The following is a 20,258-nucleotide window of genomic DNA, read 5'->3' as shown; positions in this document are numbered from 1 at the left end:
TGCTCACATAATAATGCGTGTGTTGAGGTGTGGTGTTTTTGTATATTTTAATATGTATAACACAGAGATGTAACTTGGCACATTATCACTCATGTGTGATTACTTAGACATCTAGCTGCATTGCTTTAAACTTCAATTCCCAGAATGCCTTGCGTATAAGCAGAAGTAATCGACCCCCATAATGAATGACAGCGAGCAGCTGAGTTTAGTAAAGTTCAGCTAACAAAGCCGAGAGTTTTCCTTTTTTATAGATGTATGTAGAATTAGTTTATCAAACTTTAAATGTTGCTTGAGACCACCTTTTTTATGTGTGATAGAAACAACACTCAATCGAGGAACCGTGCTAGCTTTCGTTAGCATCACTAACAAGCTAACCAAACTGGGTTTCCTGTGTTTGCTTTCAAAATAAAAGCTTGTGAATTTAATATATTTTGGAGAATATGTTCATTTTCAGGTGCAAGTAATTTGGCATCTTTCGCTAGGGGATGCCTTTTATCTAGACTAGAGCTTAGTTCCAACCGAACAGCAATTAATTTGAAACTAAAAAGAGAATACATACAACTGGGATTTAGATATTTAGATAGACTGATGATAGATACTTTATTCATCCCAAATTTATTTTGTGGGTATTGTCAAGCATTACACACGAGTAACAATTTAACATCCAAGGTGCATTTCGGAGCTGTATAATGTGTTCCACGTGTTCCAACTTGCTATTGCTATTTTATTTCTACTTCAGAAATATTTTAGATTGTTTATTTCTTGTGTCTTCATTTCTCTTATGTACATTGCCTTGTTTTTCATCCTGCTGCAACGCAAACATTTCCCAAATTGGGATCAATAAAGTACTTCTCTATCTATCAACAATATTCGTTCAACCAGATTTTAAAAAGGGCCTTATTTTGAAAGCTGTACCGGAAGTGCAACATGCATGGTATCTGACTTTAACAGCAGGTTCAGATGGATGTTAATAACTGGGGCTCCCCGGGACTGTTCACAACAACGGAGAGGAAGCCGCACGAGCTCTGACCAAATAAAGACCCGTTTTCAGATCCTGTTTTGGAACCAGACTAACGGAAACCAACGGAAACTCACGTTCTTTCTCCACTGATAGCCATTGTTTGTTCGTAGCTAGCTTTGTCCTTCTTCCCCGTCACAGCTGTGGTGGGTTGCTGATATATTTACACAGATCGTTGTAGGAATATGGCTCAGCATGGACACCATGTAGCCAGTTCCCAAAAAGCCCTGATGCTGGAGATGAAAAGTCTCCAAGATGAACCGGTCGAAGGGTTCAAAATAACTTTGGTGGACGAGTCGGACATGTACAACTGGGAAGTGGCGATATTCGGACCCCCGAACACACACTACGAGGGTGGTTATTTTAAGGTGAGTAGCTAATGTTAGCTAGCAGTCGGTCTATTGTTCTGTAGCTGTGAGATTTAGCCTGTGTTTAAGTAGTTTACTCATGGAGAAGAACCCAACGGTTAACATTGGCCTCCAAGTTACGTCTTCATACACAGCAGGTAACAGTTTAAAACGTTACATTAGATAATTAGCAGTTGTTCTTTATTACTCGGATAAAACAGGCTCTACTGCTTTGTTTAACTTTAAATACACTCTACTCAATCAGGATTATTACGCTTTCGAGCTTGAAAACATTAAAACTTTCCCCATGTGTCTTATGTATACTGAAAACTGGGATTGATTAAGGTCCTTTATTTTATCTGAAAGTTAGCCAATGTGGTAAGAAGATATTTTATTCATGTCAAAGTAGAAATACCAAAGTGTAGGAATACTCTAAAATTAAAAGTCCTGTATTCATTGTGTTACTCAAGTAAAAGTCCATATGCAGATTGCCCCATTTCCGAATCAAATCCACCGTGCTTTGATTATAGTTATTGATGTTGTGTTTATCATAGATGGTAAAAGTGGAACTAGTTTGAATCACTTTATGTACCGCTCAGTAGCCTTTGAATGTAATCCAGATGTAACTAAAGTCATATTTAAGTGATTATATATGCAAAGTAACTAAAGGTAGCGCAGTCAAAGTACATTATTTACCTATGTATTTTTGTAGTCTAGAAGTACAAAGTAGCATAGCAATGGAATTACTCAAGTAAAGTACCCATACATTGTACTAAGTTATGTACAGTACTTGAGTAAATTATAAATTAGTTACATCACACAGCTGACTTTAAATAAACTCCACTCAATCAGGATTAACACCTTTTTAACCCTTAATACAAATCTAACAACTTTTTTATTTCATGTCCTTTTTTATTTATTTAAACTACTTAATTGAGGGGATTTATTTATGGTGACAGTTGGTACATGATCATGTTTTATCTTGTTTTAATATGAAACACAAGATGGTTAGCATAGCCACCTCAAGCCTTAACGTTACTATGATAAGCTTTATCATTTCATCAGTTCCTTGGTGTTTTTACAAAACAAGTTGTACTTTTAAATATATATCTAATCAATCCAAGATGTATGTCACTTTTGAAACGAAGAACCTACATCTAAGCTTATCTAAGTTATGGTAACTGAAAATACATTTAAATTGTTTTTCTTGCACTCTTCCTCCCCCGAGAGTGGAGATACAGATGTGTTCCTGTTTGTGAGTGTTATCGACGTAGAGGGTTGGCACTTTACAAAGCAGCTGCTGATTTGTGTGTTTTTAAATGTATTTTCAAGGCGCCGTGACCCTTGACCTTTATAAAAACTGGTTGTTTTCACGGTTTTGGTCCTTTGGTGTTACAGTACCTGGTTACCGACTCACTTTAAGTCTCAGTGGAAAACACACACCTACATTGTAAATATAGAAAAGCATATCATTTGTTGCCATAGCAGAGCTGTTGATTAGTCATAAACCTAATGAACATGTAAACATCAACGTCACACATTGCAAATCACTGAGTGGATTGTAGCTCACCCGAGGCCTATGCTAATGTTGTTATTCATCCTTGTAAAGTAGTTTGATTTATTACTTCGTCTGGCGAATTCAAATCAATTCCTCTCACTGCTGCTTCAAAGGTGTCCTACATTGTTGTTTTATTGGATATCAAACGTAGGATAATGAGGCTCTATTATTGAGGAAGCATGATGGTCTGTCTTTGTGATTTAACCACAATAATAATGTAGGTAAGGACCCCGAGAATACACTTAATTCGTCTTTGAGTTGCAATAACAACATATTCATATAGTAAATGGTCCCTTTTAGCCATAGTTGGTTCCATATTACAGCTCAACTGTAATGTATCAGTGAAGGATCCCACTGTGTTCAGATTATCCAGCATATACATAACTGCTCTGTGTAAACCGTCACGACAGCCGTACAGCGTTTTTGTTTTTCCAGTTCTTGAGTATTCATTTAGCCTCTGGTGTTTTCGGGGCCTGTGAATACAAGCTGCGGGTCAGGCGACCGTAGATGGAGCTCAGTGTATCCGTGTGGGTGCTGCTGTGTACAGGATTCCTTTGTCGGCCAGGAATGCACAGCCTGGCTGTGAAATCCACCGCATGGTTGTGACTCATTGTTCTCTGCTGGGTTTCCATCCAACCAGTTTGCCTTATTCCCACAAAAAAGAAAGAGAATCCCACCCTGTTCTGATTCAGGTTACTCAAACAGCCCTGACCTGCTGCAGCCGCCGGGTTCACCTGAAACACGGCGACTGAACGACGTCATATGTGAAAACCTGGCTGAGTCAGATGTTCTTTTTTCGTGGGTGGTGCTCTCGAAGAGTCACACCATCACAAAATATATTCAGAACTGCAGTAATATTGCAGTTTCATTCAAAGAACATTCGATTACTGTCCTTGATCTACAATAAGCAGGTCGTGTTTATATGTTCACCCTCAAATTGTAAAATTCTTGTGAACTGGTTATGGTGTGTTTTAGATACGACATCTATTGTACGTATGTCTGTGTTGGAGAGTGAGCCCTCCGTATGAATTATTGTGGAGTTTCTAGGTTTAACAGTCTGTAAAGCTCTCTGACAAATGTCTAATTTCTTATTGGTCTATAAATGTGATGGGTTCTGATAGGATATTGCCTATAGGGGTGTCCAAACTTTTTTCTCCGAGGGCCACATACAGAAAAAAATATACGAAGGGCTGGACCACTCACTAGAGGTATATTACCTCATAAGTTCAGTTATAAGTTAGCAAAATCAATCAAATGTAGGTCAATGATGTGAGTGTTGGCAGCTCATCCCTTAAAACAGGAGCCTCAGATTGATTATAATAAGAGGAAATAGAAAGGGTGTGTTTCAAGCTTGTAAATAAGTTATTGGGCTTTTTTCTTATCAACTAAGATATGTTAGAAAATGTTTCCAACTTGAATTGAATGCATTTATTTGAAGTGGTGTTATTAGCACATGAATACTACTGTGTAAGATATTTTAACATGTATATTTAAGAAGTACAATATAAGACAAGCACAAGTTAAATTTGTGGGCCATATTCTATTATACTTTTTGAATTCAAAATGGCCCCCGGGCCGTAGTTTGGACACCCCTGGCCTAGATGGTAACCCTGCTAAATTTTAAAAGGTTATTCAATGCTTTAATGTTAGGACTAGGCTTGGGCGGTATGACGGTATTACGGTATACCAGGGTATTTCGAAATACCGTCGGTATGATTTTCAATACCGTGACGTCACAGACTGTGCGCCAAATCACAGATGCGTTTCATTCTATTACACTGACACGGAGTTTTGACAGGGACGACATTGGTTGTAATGCACAGCACGCGCCAGCAGAGGGCAGGGGAGGGCAGTCCGTCTTTCCCGCTCTCAGAGCTCAGCAAAGAGCTGAGCTGAGCAAGATGGCGGCAGCATTTGTCGGCCCCGAACTCGGACAACTAGTAAAAAAGAAAAATGCCTCTGCGCCTGTTTGGGACTATTTTGGGTTTACTCGTCGCCAGTGACTTCATCCAGCACAACGAGAGACAGAGGCACTTCTTTGGGAATGTTTAAGACGGGGTGAGTGAGTGTTGACATTTTTTAATCCTATGCAACTGGTTGATGGTTTTGTAGTGGAGGTCGGACGGTTTTAAAAACGAAAGCATTTACGTGCTAAACATTCACGCGAGTAATCCAATGAATCAAATGGAAATAAGGTTTTTAACACATGCACGGAATAATATTGCCAAACTAGTTGGTGAATATAGCAAACTTTATTCAATAAGTCAAGTATTTACTCCCGGAAAATGTTTATGTATGATGATATATTGTTAACTTAGCTCACTATGGAAACAACGTCGGACATCTACAAACGCGTCCTGTATCCGATCTCAAAATGTGCCATTTGCACAATGTGTCATATATGCAGCCCTTGTTTTGTAATAGCGCGCACGTCGCGGCACTTTGCGAGCGTCTACCGGCTCGGGCTGCATTTTACACCGAACATATAATATACCGCTCGAAACATCTATTTGCCGCCGAACGCCACCTCACTCAAGTCGACCCACGTCATACCGTCAGTGGCGGCTGGTGGAAAATATTTTTGGTGAGGCTGTTGATATAGTGAGTAAAAAAAATGTTGGGGGGAGAAATGACCCCTTAAATTGGGACTGATACCGTCGTATACCGTATACCGCGGTATGATGTCAGCAAGGTATGACGGTATGCAAAAAATGATACCGCCCATGCCTATAGGACAGGTTGTGCATCAGCAAATACCACGAGAGTTTTCACAACGTTTTGACAATTGTTTGTTACCATCAGATTCAAAGTCATTTTCCGACTTCAGTGTGTTCATGAGCAAGTGGTTGTATGAAAACAACATTGAAGATGTGTTGAACGTATTTATTAAGAGGGATTTAACACCAAATAGATAGCCGAGACGTACATTTTTCAATCTGGGATTTATTTTGGGACAACATTCCGACACCACGTGAATACGGTACATTTACCAATTTCTCAATGCTAACGGAAGAGAACAACAGTTTTCTATCTGCCACGTGATTCGGGTCTGCTCCAAAATGTCGGTTCTTTCTTGGCCCATGTTAAACCCTTTCACTAAGTTTCATGAAATCAGGCTGCAGTTTTACAGGCAAACTGAGCCAAGATAATACTTTGATCATTGACATGTTGGTCTCACAGGAGCTGATACTGACTAGGGTTGGAACAGTGTGGCGGTTATCATACCATGTACCTTTTGGTTATCTACTATATTTAAAAAAAGAAAATGACACAAGTGTGAGTTAAAGGTACAGACAGGAGTCCCTACCAGATATATATATAACATTAAATAACATGCTAAAGTTCTGCTTTTTTGTTCAATATTACAATTCGGTTCTCATTCTTTTTTTAGGGATTATTGTAACTGATGACAATAATAGTGTAAAGCTCTTGGTTTTTCTTAGGTGGTTGTTCTGCTGTGACAATCTCACACCGTTACCCCCGTTAATACTGGCATTCATTCATTGTTTCTGAGCCCTTTCCAAGCTGAAGGTCCTTTGTGTGTGTGTCATGTGAAGCATCCCTTCAGGCTCAGAGTGTGTGAGGATTCCTGGCAGAAGGCCCGTCTGCCCCGCAGCCAGCAGTGGTCCTGGGACACGTTTGAAGCAGATTGACTGTGTGGTTTTCACCCAGAGATCGGAATTTACAGGAGTGTTCTCACACTGACTCGCTGTGTGTGTGTTGTTGTTGTTGTTGTTGTTGTTGTTGTACATGTTTAGTTTGATTGCCGAGACGATACCATAACTGAGGTTTTATTTGCTTTTTGTAGTTTAATACAGAGTTAATCTGGGGTTTGAATATCTACTTTAACTGGTTAATGGCTGCCATTAACAATTCTATTATTTATTGATTTATCTGCTGATTATTCTCTCTTTGCTGTCGGGCAGCAGGAGAACAGAAAGATGTACAGTGCCTTCAGTGTCTCCCCTAGCATGGAGTCATAGCAGCGGTGCTAAGGCACGCAGGCCCAGCTAAATGTGAGCACGGAGCGCATGGAATTGTTTTGTGCGTGCAAAGTGCGCCCCGCCAATATGTTTCTATGTGTCTGCCAGCACAAGAAAGGCTCTTGAGGCCGAGTACATACTGTGGCAAGGTCTCAAGATTTAGCAAAATACACCTTTTGTTGAACAAACAGTAACACAAATACACATCACAAACAATCAAAAAGGGTCGCCACTTATTATTATTTTAATGAAAAATAATGTTTTAATATATAACTGTTTGTATATAGGGCAAACACTGGCTTTGTATCCAGATATTTAAGGTCACAATGAGGTACAACTGTACTACTGTGGTAGAGCCTGGGGGTCTGTGAAAATAAATGTGACCCTGTTTTGAAGTACTGCTGTGTCAGCACCTGGCAGCTTTAATTAAGCTTTTTGTTCCATGTCATTCTGACGTAAACGGGGTTTCTGCAACTCCAACAATCGTATGGAATGGAAACATCTTTCATATTGCACTCAAGTGGTTTTCTCCTGTGGCTTCAAAACACTGACAAACCACTTCTTCACAGCAAACATGAAACAGACGGGTGTTGCCCTCTGCTTTTGGCGCGGGCCTGGCTGTGTGTGTTTTCCAGACAATCAGTCAACACTCGGTTCTGTTGAGGCTGGGTGGATGCTTTGTTACGTGTCCCAGCGCCATGTTAGTAGCGGTGGAGGGGCGAGGGCCGAGCTGTCCGACTCATGTTTCCCCCACTGGCTGTGTCACAGAGAAACGAGAGCAGGGCAACGCAGTGGGAATACAGAACCTGCCATGCAAGAGCAGGCGGGCAATTCCTCCAGGGTGGAGCCTCTTTTCAATGCAGAGCCTGCTGTGAATAGAGGTGAGCGTGAGGCCCCAGTAGACGGTTATAACCGTCCCCTGGAGCCCACGTGTGCTTCTCCTCTTCCTGTAAGGGGCCACCAGTGAAGTACCCTTTAACACAACGCTGTAGAAGTTGTTTGTTTCAAAGTCCCATTTGTTGCGTTTAGGGATTGGACGATATCGGATTTACCCAGGATGGCAATAAAAACACTAGTAGTAGTTGTAGTTGTTGTACATGGTGAATTATCATTATCCAGGATAATCAGGAATATCCTCAAATGAGTGACTTGAAAAAACCTGTCCAGCTTCCTGTATTGGCAGAGACCATTTAAATTAAGATACAGGAATTATCGTTAGACCCTTAGGGCCTTTGCACACCATGGACGTGACCAATAAACAACACGCCCAATGCGTAATACTCTCCTTCGAATATGACGACTTTTATGGTTAAAAAAGTTTGGTGTGCTCTGCCTTTGTGAAATGTTGGGGTTAGGGATGTCCCGATCACCTTGTTTTGCTCCCGATCCGATTCCGATCATTTGATTTTGACAATTTGCCGAAACCGATTTTTCCCGATCCGATCTTTATGCAATGCATTAAGAGAAAAAAAAATCATTCAAGTTGTCCCTTAAGGTTATTTTTTTATTTAAATTGGATATTCTATCCAACATGGATATAGCTTCTTTCTTTCACAGCAGCATTGGATCAGTTCAGTTGTGCAGCATTGGATCAAAACAAAATAAAGCTTTCAGTACTCGTTAGCTTACTGCTACAATTAGACACTGCGCCCACTCTGTTGCCAGATTTGAGAGAAATAAGCAACCAGGTCTATGAAAACAAGCCCCAAAGAAGCAACACATACAAGATGTTCTGTAATTTGAAAGCAAAACTAAGGCCCTCAGGATGATTTTAAGACTTGAACATGGTCATTTTTGTTTTGTAACATTGAATACAAAATTTTAAAAAAGTATATATAAAAAAAAAAAATCCCGATCCCCAATTTTTTTTCTTCCGATCTTTTGAAAATCACGTGATCGGCTCCGATCCCCGATCACGTGATCGGATCGGGACATCTCTAGTTGGGGTGTAACAAAACTTGTTTCGCACCACAGAGCCCCCAATTTGATATTTCTAATTGTGAATGAATATAGACGCGACTCAAATCATTTATAACGTGACGGTATGATGCCTTTGATTTGAAATGCAAAAGACCAGACTACTGTTGCTATGAGGGTTAAGTCTAAACCAGGAAATGAAGCTTCAGTATTTGATCCTTTCCTTCTCATCCACTGTAACCTTCTGAGTTAATGAGGTGGGGGACCGCTGGGTGCCAACATGATCATCTCTGGGACCTCCATGTGTGTGTGTCAGTGTATGGAATTTGCTGTACCCAAGGACTTTGGTGTGTGAGGATAAGGTCTGTAGGGAAGGCAAAGAGCTGCTCAGGGAGAACTGAAGGATTTGTTCTGTTCAGGGTCTTTGCATTGACTTGGTTCACTTCTCCTTGCTGTCCCTTTCCACACGGTGGGCACGTTCACTCTTGTTCCTGTTCTCTCTTCAAGGCAGCGTTTTAGCGCCCAATCCAAAAGAGATTTTCACAGATCTTCTCAGTAAGGAGTCTTTTTTTGTGCATGCTTGACAGGAAACTGGCTTCACTTCAAATGAGCTCTTCAGGGTTGCTCACCTCCAGACTGTGGATGCTGTTAATTCTTGTCTTAATCCAATTCTGAGGCATGACATGCAAGTCAGCTGTAGCATCTTGAAGCAAGTGAATTGAAGATAGCACTCTGTGATGGGCAGAGAGCTTTTTGAGCTTGTGTTGTGGAGACACTGAGAATGAAGCGAGTGGGAGTTGTTTGGTAAAAGTACTGTAACAGGAATAGATCTATTCAATGCACCAACATTTTCTTTTGGGATTAGAAAGAGAAAGATGATACTGGCCTTTTTAAGACCCTCCTGTATCGTTCTTTGTGTTTCTTTTCTTCTGTCATCATCAATCATCCACCTCCATCACACTCCTCTCCTCCATCCCTCTGTCTATCCAGGGTTTGGTGTCACCTGGGTGGGCAGGTCCACCGTTTCATTCCTGCCCCCGGGAGGCCTAGTCCTCACGTCAACAATTGTCACAAAGTAGCTTTTTCTATGCCTTTTTTTTGTGTACCTTTTTGTCCACACATTAGCAGCGCTTGAGGTTACAAAGGACCTTTTGTATCGTCAGTTTGAGCCGCCAGCTTCTTTTGTGATGGGTCACACATGAGGCAACATTTTGTGTAATGACGGGCGTTGACAATATAGTGCTGTGTCTCTCATCTGGCCAACAGATATTTGTTGACACATAAATGTATAGTCATTTATCAACTATATTGATCATGGTCATAACGGGCAACGTCCCCAGTTTTAGACCTGTCGTGGGGCCCATCCCGACCCCTGGCCTTGACAGTGCTTCAAAGGTTTATTTGCTTTTTCATTTGGAACAAACATTTTTTTATATCTTGTTTTTTATATAAATATATATTTATATAATAAAGGACGTTTCGGGGTCTCCAATATGGCTTGTTGTAACCTATCCTTTGCCTGGATAGACCTCACAGACCTTTTTCTTTCAATGTTTTTAAATCTATAGTTTTTTCTACTATAACCAGAAGGAACACACATTTATCAGTTCTTCACCTGCCTACTGACTGCATTGTGTTTCATAATATCACGGAGCTCTAATATTTACTGTACCCATTGCGTGGTATACAGTTTGTGAAATTGCGTTAAAAGGAATACGGTTTAAAGGCTCCTGGTAAGCTGCATTGTGAAACCGTGCTCTTACCTTCTCAAAGGGATCAATCCGTATCCTTAATGCATATCCCCACCTTCCTGTAGCTCGCATTCAGACGGGCAGGATCGTGATGAATGGAGCTTTGTTGTGGCAAGTGTTGATGCCTCATTAGACATGGGACAAGTTAGGGGCTTAATTAATAAAAGCGACGATAAGTATTTGGAAACATTTTCCTGTGGGTCACCAAAGAGATGTTTTTGTTTTTGGTGTCATATCCTTGATTTTCAATCGTGTCTTGTATCTAAGATATCGTTTAGAGTTGAGTAATGAAACTGGATTGATAAACGGTGCTTTGCTAAAATAATAATTTTTTGATGTCTGGGGCTTTCCAGCTGCTCTAGACCATTTCCTCACACGCTATTTTCTTGGAATACAAACTTGGAAGACAAACAAGCATACACCACAGTTTCTACTGGGAATGACATTTAACCTTATACGCCCTCTATGTATTTAACACCATCTCCATCCCCTTTTGAATTGCACCAAATGAAGTTCATCTGAAGCGCCACGGTTTGTTGGACATGACGCAGATTATCTTCCAAGCCAGTGGCCAGATTTCATCATGATGTGGAAATATTGTTTTGGAAGACAAACTAAGCTCTCACTGTTGTTCCCTGGCCCTCCCCCCCCCCCCCCCCCCCCCCCTTCTGCTGGCTGCTATGGGTTGCACTGTTTCCAGCCTGTAATGTGTACAGCGTTGGCTTGCACCCTGCACTCTGAAGGGCTGCCAGCTTTCTGGCTGGGTCAGGCAGAACCAGGGATTTCGTTTTTTTCCCCTAAAGCATCATTCTCTCAGGCCTGGGTCAGTGTTTCTTCCCTGCTCTGGTTTTATATCATGGGAGTCGTTTATTTAGCAATTCAGGGCCAAAAGAAATGACATTACTGACCCCCCCCCTTTACAGACCTTGAAATGCAGCAATCTGATGGCACTGAACAGTTTGGTGTTGACTTGTTCCCGTTACATCCAGCCTGGTTTTAATGCCACATTGCATGCAAAGCGGGATAAGACCTTAATGTTAAGCACAGTTATTATATGGAGCACAACCCCTTTTTATACAAAGTGAAATCCCCCCACTCTCCACCTCCCGCTCGTCGGCTCACTGTGGCGAGGACCAGCTGACCATGCCGAATCAGCAAATGTGAGCAAGTGTGTGTATGTATGTGTTGTGGGGGGGGGGATAAGCAGAAGGTTTCATGCAGTGAGTGACGTGCGTGTGTGTAATCAGTGTAGTCGGTGTGTGCATGTCCCCCGTCCCACCCATTGCACTCCTTCTGTAACGGGAGGAGGGGTCCGCCACACACAGGAGCATTTATACAGTGTGAGTGGGGGGGGTGGTGTCAGCGTTAGGACATATAATAGCAGAACACGGGTTTGAGCAGCGGATTGTCTTGGGTTGCAATGACAGCTGGAGAGGACAAACCCCCACAATGTCTCTATACCAACCCCCCCCCCCCCCCCCCCGCACACTCGGCAGCTGAATGCACTGAAGCCTCCACCCTGCCTCCACACCATATTACATTACAACGTCATTAGCTCCTCCTTGCCCAGCCACCTCCATCAGGTTTGCCATGACTCTTCAGCTGCTATTTATAGTGTGTGTGTGTGTGTGTGTGTGTGTGTGTGTGTGTGTGTGTGTGTGTGTGTGTGTGTGTGTGTGTGTGTGTGTGTGTGTGTGTGTGTGTGTGTGTGTGTGTGTGTGTGTGTGTGTGTGTGTGTGTGTGTGTGTGTGTGTGTGTGTGTGTGTGTGTGTGTGTGTGTGTGTGTGTGTGTGTGTGTGTGTGTGTGTGTGTGTGTGTGTGTGTGTGTGTGTGTGTGTGTGTGCCTGCCCCACCTTTACCAAGTTAAACAGTGAAGTGATGAGCACATTAAAGCACCAATGATTTTAATTAAAAAATATCTGGTGCTTAAAAAAAGCCATTTTGCATAACTTGTAATCAAAGTATTTTCTAATGCTAATACTTTTTTACTTAAGTACAATTTTGAATGTACTTACTTGTTTACTTGTACCAGAGCATTTTGTAGTATTGCTACTTTAACTTAAGTAAATAAGTACTTCTTCCACCTCTGCATTTAAGTAAAGTTGGATCTGACCACATAACAGAGGAATGTCCTTCTGATGCTGCATGGGGGTGAAGCTCCAGTCAGCAGTGTCAATAACATCAAACTTCACAGGATTCATCTCAGAGAATAACAACTCAACCAATTAAGAAAAGCAGCCCTGGGAAATGGAAACTAACAAAGTGAAGAAGAAATACGGCTAAATGTACAGGAAGCCCGCTCCACCGCCACTAACGTGTGCTTTAGAAGAGATTCCTGCTGGAAAACCTCAACACTTTCTTTATTACCACTAAGTCCAATATCTCAACAATCCTGCTAGAGGGAGTGTGGATCAGCTTCTGGGGACCATGCACGTGTTTTTAAATCCACAGAAAAGTACTTTTTGACATTTAATCTCAGAGATTCTACACCTGAAACCGTCCCAGTCCACTCCTGACCTGTTCTATGTTAGATAAATAAAAAGTATGAACAAGAAAAAATGACGTCGAACTTACATTGATGTCAACATCGCATGACTAACACAACAGATAATCTTCATGTTTCACAAGACGTTATTCACAGTGTTTCCAAGCTTGATTCAGAGTGCTGTCAGCCGGTGGGAAACGCTTCTCCCACGCAGCGAGCGTTTGGAGGGACGCAGTCCTGACTCGTCTGCGGTGTTTTAAACTGCCTGCCTCTCATGTTGCTAGTATGTGTCTTCTCTCGCCCTCAGGCTCGGATCAAGTTCCCCGTCGACTACCCGTACTCTCCACCTGCCTTTCGCTTCCTCACCAAAATGTGGCACCCCAACATTTATGAGGTAATTGTGAACCGTATTAATGATTGGACAAAACCTACACACACTCCTTATAGGCCCTATGAATACACTAGTGATCTATTATCATTTCTTTAGGGTTTTAAATTAGTATATGAAAACACGGGATCCTGGTTGAGCTCTATTTTCCTTTTTAAGGATTTTAAATGTGTGGCTCTGGATGAGTATCTTTAAACCCATTTGTGCCCACAACTGCATTTTTAAAATGATTTATTTTTGGTATAACTTAAAAAAATAGGTTTACTGGATAAATGTTTCAGAAAACATAAATGTGTTCTTATCATATATACTTTGTGTTCGGGCACATGTAAGTAATGTGTTGCTATATATTTCAGTTTATAAAGAAAAAAGTCTGAATATAATACTGTAAGAAAAGGGCTGTCTAATAATAACAGGGAGTACAATTCAAGTATTTGATATCAATGAGTCATGATGAAAAAATCCTATTAATTCACACATGCATGAAATACAAAAATTATAATAATATTGAAGACATTTAATAAAAACAATTTTCTCACTGACTTTTTTATACTGTTAAGAAACTTGCCCAGAGTGTGTTGTGGCATTTATCCTTATGGTGCCTAATACATGTGAGGTGGTAATAACTGTAGTAATAACTATTTTCTGAACACGGTTGTGTTTTCTCCCGTCTCTGTAGAACGGGGATGTTTGTATCTCCATCCTGCACCCCCCTGTGGACGACCCTCAGAGCGGAGAGCTGCCTTCAGAGAGGTGGAACCCCACGCAGAACGTCAGGTACTAAACATCCATTCATCAAGCCTAGATGATATCTTAAAGAACAAGGATTAAATAAATAGTTACCAGGGTCACTCTACTTCTGTCCCTTTACCCATCTGGACAGACAAAATCGATATCGCCTAAATACCCTTCTTCTTCTTCTTCTTCTTCTTCTTCTTCCGTCCTTATTTTCCCTGCTGCTCGTTGTCCACCGATCAGTACAGACTAAAAGCTTAACCAATCATGCAGCGATTGATGCCGCTAGTTGCTCACATTTTTACTGATTGCTGGAAGTGAGCGTTACCAAAGTGAGAAGTAATTAAGCACGCGATGTATAACGGCTTCAAGTCCGTAATCAAGGAAAAACCTTTAAAGGTCACCTATTATGCAAAATCCACGTTTTCATGTCTCTTCTACATCAACATGTGTCCCCTCTTCTTCATGTCTCTTCTACATCAACATGTGTCCCCTCTTCTTCATGTCTCTTCTACATCAACATGTGTCTCCTCTTCTTCCTGTCTCTTCTACATCAACATGTGTCCCCTCTTCTTCATGTCTCTTCTACATCAACATGTGTCCCCTCTTCTTCATGTCTCTTCTACATCAACATGTGTCCCCTCTTCTTCATGTCTCTTCTACATCAACATGTGTCCCCTCTTCTTCATGTCTCTTCTACATCAACATGTGTCCCCTCTTCTTCATGTCTCTTCTACATCAACATGTGTCCCCTCTTCTTCACGTCTCTTCTACATCAACGTGTGTCCCCTCTTCTTCATGTCTCTTCTACATCAACATGTGTCCCCTCTTCTTCATGTCTCTTCTACATCAACATGTGTCCCCTCTTCTTCATGTCTCTTCTACATCAACATGTGTCCCCTCTTCTCCATGTCTCTTCTACATCAACATGTGTCCCCTCTTCTTCATGTCTCTTCTACGTCAACATGTGTCCCCTCTTCTTCATGTCTCTTCTACATCAACATGTGTCCCCTCTTCTTCATGTCTCTTCTACATCAACATGTGTCCCCTCTTCTTCATGTCTCTTCTACGTCAACATGTGTCCCCTCTTCTTCATGTCTCTTCTACGTCAACATGTGTCCCCTCTGTGGAAAGAGACTCTGAAAGTCTCAGGAAAAAAGATTCTCTCTTTTCGTCCTGATCCATTTCTATAAAAACCTGTCTGAAAATGAAATAAGAGAATAAAGTAAACAGGTATAAAATACTATATGACAGTAAAAAAAAGTTGTTATTGATAAACAAGAATACAGTTTGAAAAGGGAGTGATTTGTAAAATATCCATAAAAAAGAACAGTTGTGTTTCATATGGGTGTTGAGAGATGTATCCATAGATCTCCTAATGTTGCTCTCAAAGTGCACCAGATTGATGCTTTTAACTTAGGTTAGGTCCCCCCCCCCCCACTTACATCTTGTGTCCAATATCTTTCTGTTTGGGTGGTCATGCCACACCGTGCACGTGAATGAATGGGCTGTGATTTTAGTTTTTTTTTTAAGCAGAGGTAAATCATTTGTACGGCCCTCGGAGGATGTTGAAAAAATTGAAATGGCCCTTCAGAGGAAAAAGATTCCCCACCCCTGCTCTAAAGTAACAGACAGAGAATCAGCTCTTTTGAAACAGGGCTGAAACAGAGGGGATTATGGGTAATGCTGCAATGTTCTATATATTAATATATATATTGATGAAAAACAGTATAATAGGAGACCTTTTTAAAACCAGGCCTATTACTTTGTGCCGTATTTAAAACAACATGTCAGCCGTTTAACAGTCTTTGATAAATAATGAACATACCATTTTGAATTTCAGTGTTTAAGGATGATCATCAGTTCAGCCTGTTAGAAATTGGAGTTGTTCCAGGAGGTTGTTCATCTCCAGCAGAGACGGGTGGATGTTCTGGGGTCGAGCCGGCTGCTCGTCTGACCCTCCGTCTCCCCCCCCCCCCCCCTCTCCTTCTCTCCCATATGTCCTCTCTGTCTCTGCTCACTTCTTTGTCCTGCTTTCTCAATGCCCCTTGTCTCATCTTACCTCCATCTTCCTCTGTCCTCCTCCCTAATTGCTCTCCTGTATTTGAATCCCTCTTCCAGGACCATCCTGCTCAGCGTCATCTCTCTCCTCAACGAGCCCAACACCTTCTCCCCCGCCAACGTGGACGCCTCCGTCATGTACCGCAAGTGGAGGGACAGCAAGGGCAAGGACAGAGAATACATCGAGATCATCAGGTTGGAGGAAAAAAGACCACTTCACTCTTTATTAGGGTCACCATTAGCGTCCCATTAGCACTAGCGTTAGCATTGGCTACTCTGCCTTGGGTCCAAACACATACAGGCAAACACATTTACACACTTAACACATTTTTGCTCTTGTAAGTTTTTTGTTTTACTGCCATGAACCTGCCGGAGAATGCGGATTACTGAATAGCTATGTTGATTCATGTGCATTGTTCTTTCTTACATAAAGGAATACAAACTCAAGCACAACAAAGATTCTGGTTATTATTAACAATCAAGTATGGAAGTAAAACAAAAACAATAATCCTTTCAAGCATCAATAAGTCAAACATAATATTAACAATCAAAGCATTCCTCAAGGTTAATAACACAATTATACTACGAATGAATATTAATTCATCCATAAAACACAAGTCCTTGTCCTAGTTAAACTTGTATATTTTAGTATAGATTACTATTTCCACCAGGCAACACATAGCTCATATAACACACAGCACAGTTCAATTATAATGACAGAATCTCAAATCCTGTATAAGTCCCATAGCAGGGACATTTACAGCAAAGGGGCCAGAGCAGATAAAAAAAAAAGGCAAAAATAAAAAGAGTAGTCTACCAAATTAAGTATAGAGACAAGCACACGTAAAAACCAATAAGCTCACGTCCAATAGTACATTTAAAGTGGACATATACATGTGTTGAAAAGGTATTAAATGTAATGTATGTACAGTATAGCACAAACAGTGATTATTGTGCTATTTCTGAGTGAAGCAGCAGCCAGAATAATACAAAAATAAAAAATGGATTCCTAGTTCAGATATAAAAAATAAAAACAGTGACAATTTTTTTAATTAATAACAATAAGTAAATAAAATGGCAAGTAAAAACGGATCAGTAAAGACAAATATAAATGTGTAAAAATAAATAAAAACATTAAAAGAGAAATCAGTCCCCCATCAGGTCGGGAGCGTTTGAAGGTTGTTGAAATAATCTAGTTTTTAGAAAGAATCAATTGTTGTTCTGTCATGAAGATATCTTTTTGAACGCTTTCTGTTCCCCCCCCCCAAACAGGAAGCAGGTGGTGGGGACCAAGGCGGAAGCAGAGCGGGACGGAGTCAAAGTCCCGATCACGCTCGACGAGTACTGCGTCCGCACGCTGGTCCCGCCCACAGACGACGGCTCCAACCTGCTGTACGACGACTACTACGACGACGAGGAGCTGGACGACGACGACGAGGAGGACAACGAGGACTGTTGCTACGACGACTCAGGCACCGAGGACTCTTGACAACTTCCCCTTTATGCTCCTCCCCCACCACACACACACACACACACACACAGACACACACACACACACACACACACACACCCCCCTCTCTCGTCATGGACTGAACTTTAATTCCCTCCCTCGTCGTCCTCACTTCTGTCTCGTGCTCTCACAGTATGCGCACTAAAACCTGATTGCATCGAAACAAGCTGCAGTTGTTTTTGTTTGTTTCTGACATGTTTTCATTTTGTTTTTTGAGTAGAGGTTACACATACACAGCAGCACAACGTACAGTAACAGCTTCTCTTTGTCTGCACTGATACCTGTTTAAACGTCCTGCGTCTTTACTCCGAGACCTGCTCCTTTTTGTCCAGCTTTGAACAAAGATGGCCACGTTTCCTCTCAGAGAATTTGGAGAGCTCGCGCCTTTTCTCGACATCAGCGAGCTGGAATGTAACGTCACAGCTCCGATCAGATCCGAGTCAAACGAGCGCGAGGCTAATTTAGAAAGAAAGTGTGCACACATGTGTGTGTGTTTTTGAAAAGCTGAGTCACTTCTGAGCCATGTGTGTGACCTCCTGTTAGCGGGCTGTTTGAAGCCCTGCCTCTTCTTGTTCTTTTTCTTTTGAGCCCCAGGGCTTGTGCTGCTCCAAAAGTGATCCATTAAAAAAAGCTGTTCACACTCCCTCGTGCCTTCCCCTCGCTCCCTGACACCACAGATCTGAAAGACTTGTTGGAAAGACAGCAGAGGGGGATATTCGAGCTCACAAGGCCTCAGGTGGGGATACTGTGACTCTCAATGGGATTTATTAATAGCAGCATCCGTCTTGATTTGTCCGAGGCGTGAGAGAAAGATGTAACATCCAACATCCGAGCTACAAAGCCGGGAATGTAGATCAGAAACGTCCTGCCACGCAGCCTTCATCACACGAGCACGAGCTACTAGTGGCCTGGAATCATTCAGAAACATCTAGCTGCTGAAATCCAATGTACTGTATTTTTTAAAAACACCCTATGCAGTCAGTGCTACTTAATACGCAGTGCTTTAAACGTGGCAGGAAAGCTGATGGGGAGTGTTCCAACCGGTGGGGCTTCGGACTGTCTCGGTTCAGAAGTGGACGTTTGATTTATCCATCTTCACGTCTGTTATTCTAACTCCAGAGCACTGACCTTCATCAGAGCTCGCCCCCTAGTGGTGGCTCTGAGGCTCTTGTTCCTACCCCCCCCCCCCCCATTCCTCTGAAACGCTCCACTGGGCTACAGCCATCTTGACTCACCTGAGTGAATGAACCCTGTGACCTCAGAGGAGATCAGGTAGCAGTGTGAGTGATACAGACTGATGGGGGGGGTGCGAGTGTTTCCAGTCCACACTGTCAGAGGCCTCTCCTAACGGGACACTCAGACACGCGTTAACACCCAGCAGTATTTTTAACACTTACGTTCTCGCTGTTTCCGTTAGATTATTGGCCGACTGCTTATACGGTGTGCTGAGGAGAAATGGGGGAAGGGTTGAGCATGAGTTTGAGAACGGTTCTTCAGTAGATGTTTGACACCTTTTTGAGGTTTTAGATCAGGGTGGGGGTCGTGTCCAGGGACAGAAACTCCATTTTATCTAAAGCTGTTGCATTGTGAATGGGCTGAGGGGTGTCTTTTTTTCTTTTTGTTATTTTGAAGGGGGGGGGGGGTTTGTTTGCTTCTTTTACTGTTTTGATGTAATCTTTTTTTTTTTCAAATTGTTTTCTTTCTCACATGTATTAAGTGCTACGGAAATTGACCTGATGGGGGGAAAAAAACCAGGATTGTTCATAAAAGAATGAGTTCTACTTAAATATAGCAGCATTAATCGACACCACACAGACGCATACATTAGTTATGAACACTTGTAATAATGATAATGACTGATGTTCATTACACAACCTATGAATGACCCCCCCTTCCTTTTTTGTGTTCGGTTTCAGGGTGAATGGGATTTCATTATTTTTTTGTCAAACTGCTGTTATTTCATCGTCTTTCCTCCCCACTCGCCCCCCGGTTCTCTGAGCTCTGTGTCGGCATCACTGAGGGATAAAAATAAAAAACCCGGCAGATAATTACAGAAAACTACAAGAACCTCAGGAAACGACAAACAAAAAAAACAACAACTAAACAAACAAACATCCTTTCTGGCGCTGAGTGAACCCCGGGGAGTCTCGCTGTTCGGCTTCAAAGGACTGTTTACAATCTACCTTGATATGCACATGTGGATATTTGACGATCACTTGATGTGTTTTTTTTCTTGTTTATATTTTCTTTTTTTCTTATGGTTTGTAAATCTATTTAAAATCTGAAATAAAGATCTTTATTAGATATTGACTGTTTCTTTGTCTTATTGAAGTGCAGAGTAAATGTGTGACTTGAGTTTTAAATATCTCATTTTCATTTCTTGTGTTGAACTTTCAACTGGAATGGTTAAGGGGTTAGCTCCGTTAAAGGTGGGATAGGTAATTCATTTCAGAAACACTTTTTGTTATATTCCATGGAATGCTCTTAACATCCCGATAGCAATGA

General features: G+C 41.6%; 1 protein-coding gene across 1 annotated transcript; it reads left to right on the top strand.

The window, feature by feature from the left end:
* The first annotated feature begins 944 nt into the window (after positions 1 to 944).
* cdc34a (cell division cycle 34 homolog a) lies at positions 945 to 20,057 on the top strand. The gene is made up of 5 exons (XM_079665997.1): positions 945 to 1,386; positions 13,367 to 13,453; positions 14,127 to 14,224; positions 16,304 to 16,438; positions 17,516 to 20,057. The coding sequence occupies exons 1-5, from the start codon at positions 1,204 to 1,206 to the stop codon at positions 17,730 to 17,732; spliced, it is 720 nt and encodes a 239-aa protein (XP_079522123.1). The 5' UTR covers positions 945 to 1,203; the 3' UTR covers positions 17,733 to 20,057.
* Positions 20,058 to 20,258: the final 201 nt, after the last annotated feature.

The sequence above is a fragment of the Notothenia rossii genome (assembly GCF_949606895.1).
Source record: "Notothenia rossii genome assembly, chromosome: 1".
NCBI classification, from domain to species: Eukaryota; Metazoa; Chordata; class Actinopteri; order Perciformes; family Nototheniidae; genus Notothenia; species Notothenia rossii.
Note: the sequence above shows the minus strand (reverse complement) of the source record. Positions and strands in the feature narration are given on the sequence as shown.

Excerpts from the sequence above, each read along its gene's own strand:
- cdc34a (XM_079665997.1), top strand. The coding sequence starts at position 1,204 with ATGGCTCAGCATGGACACCATGTAGCCAGTTCCCAAAAAGCCCTGATG. Across the intron at positions 14,225-16,303 it reads AACCCCACGCAGAACGTCAG|GACCATCCTGCTCAGCGTCA; the intron begins GTACTAAACATC and ends TCCCTCTTCCAG. Across the intron at positions 16,439-17,515 it reads GAATACATCGAGATCATCAG|GAAGCAGGTGGTGGGGACCA; the intron begins GTTGGAGGAAAA and ends CCCCCCAAACAG.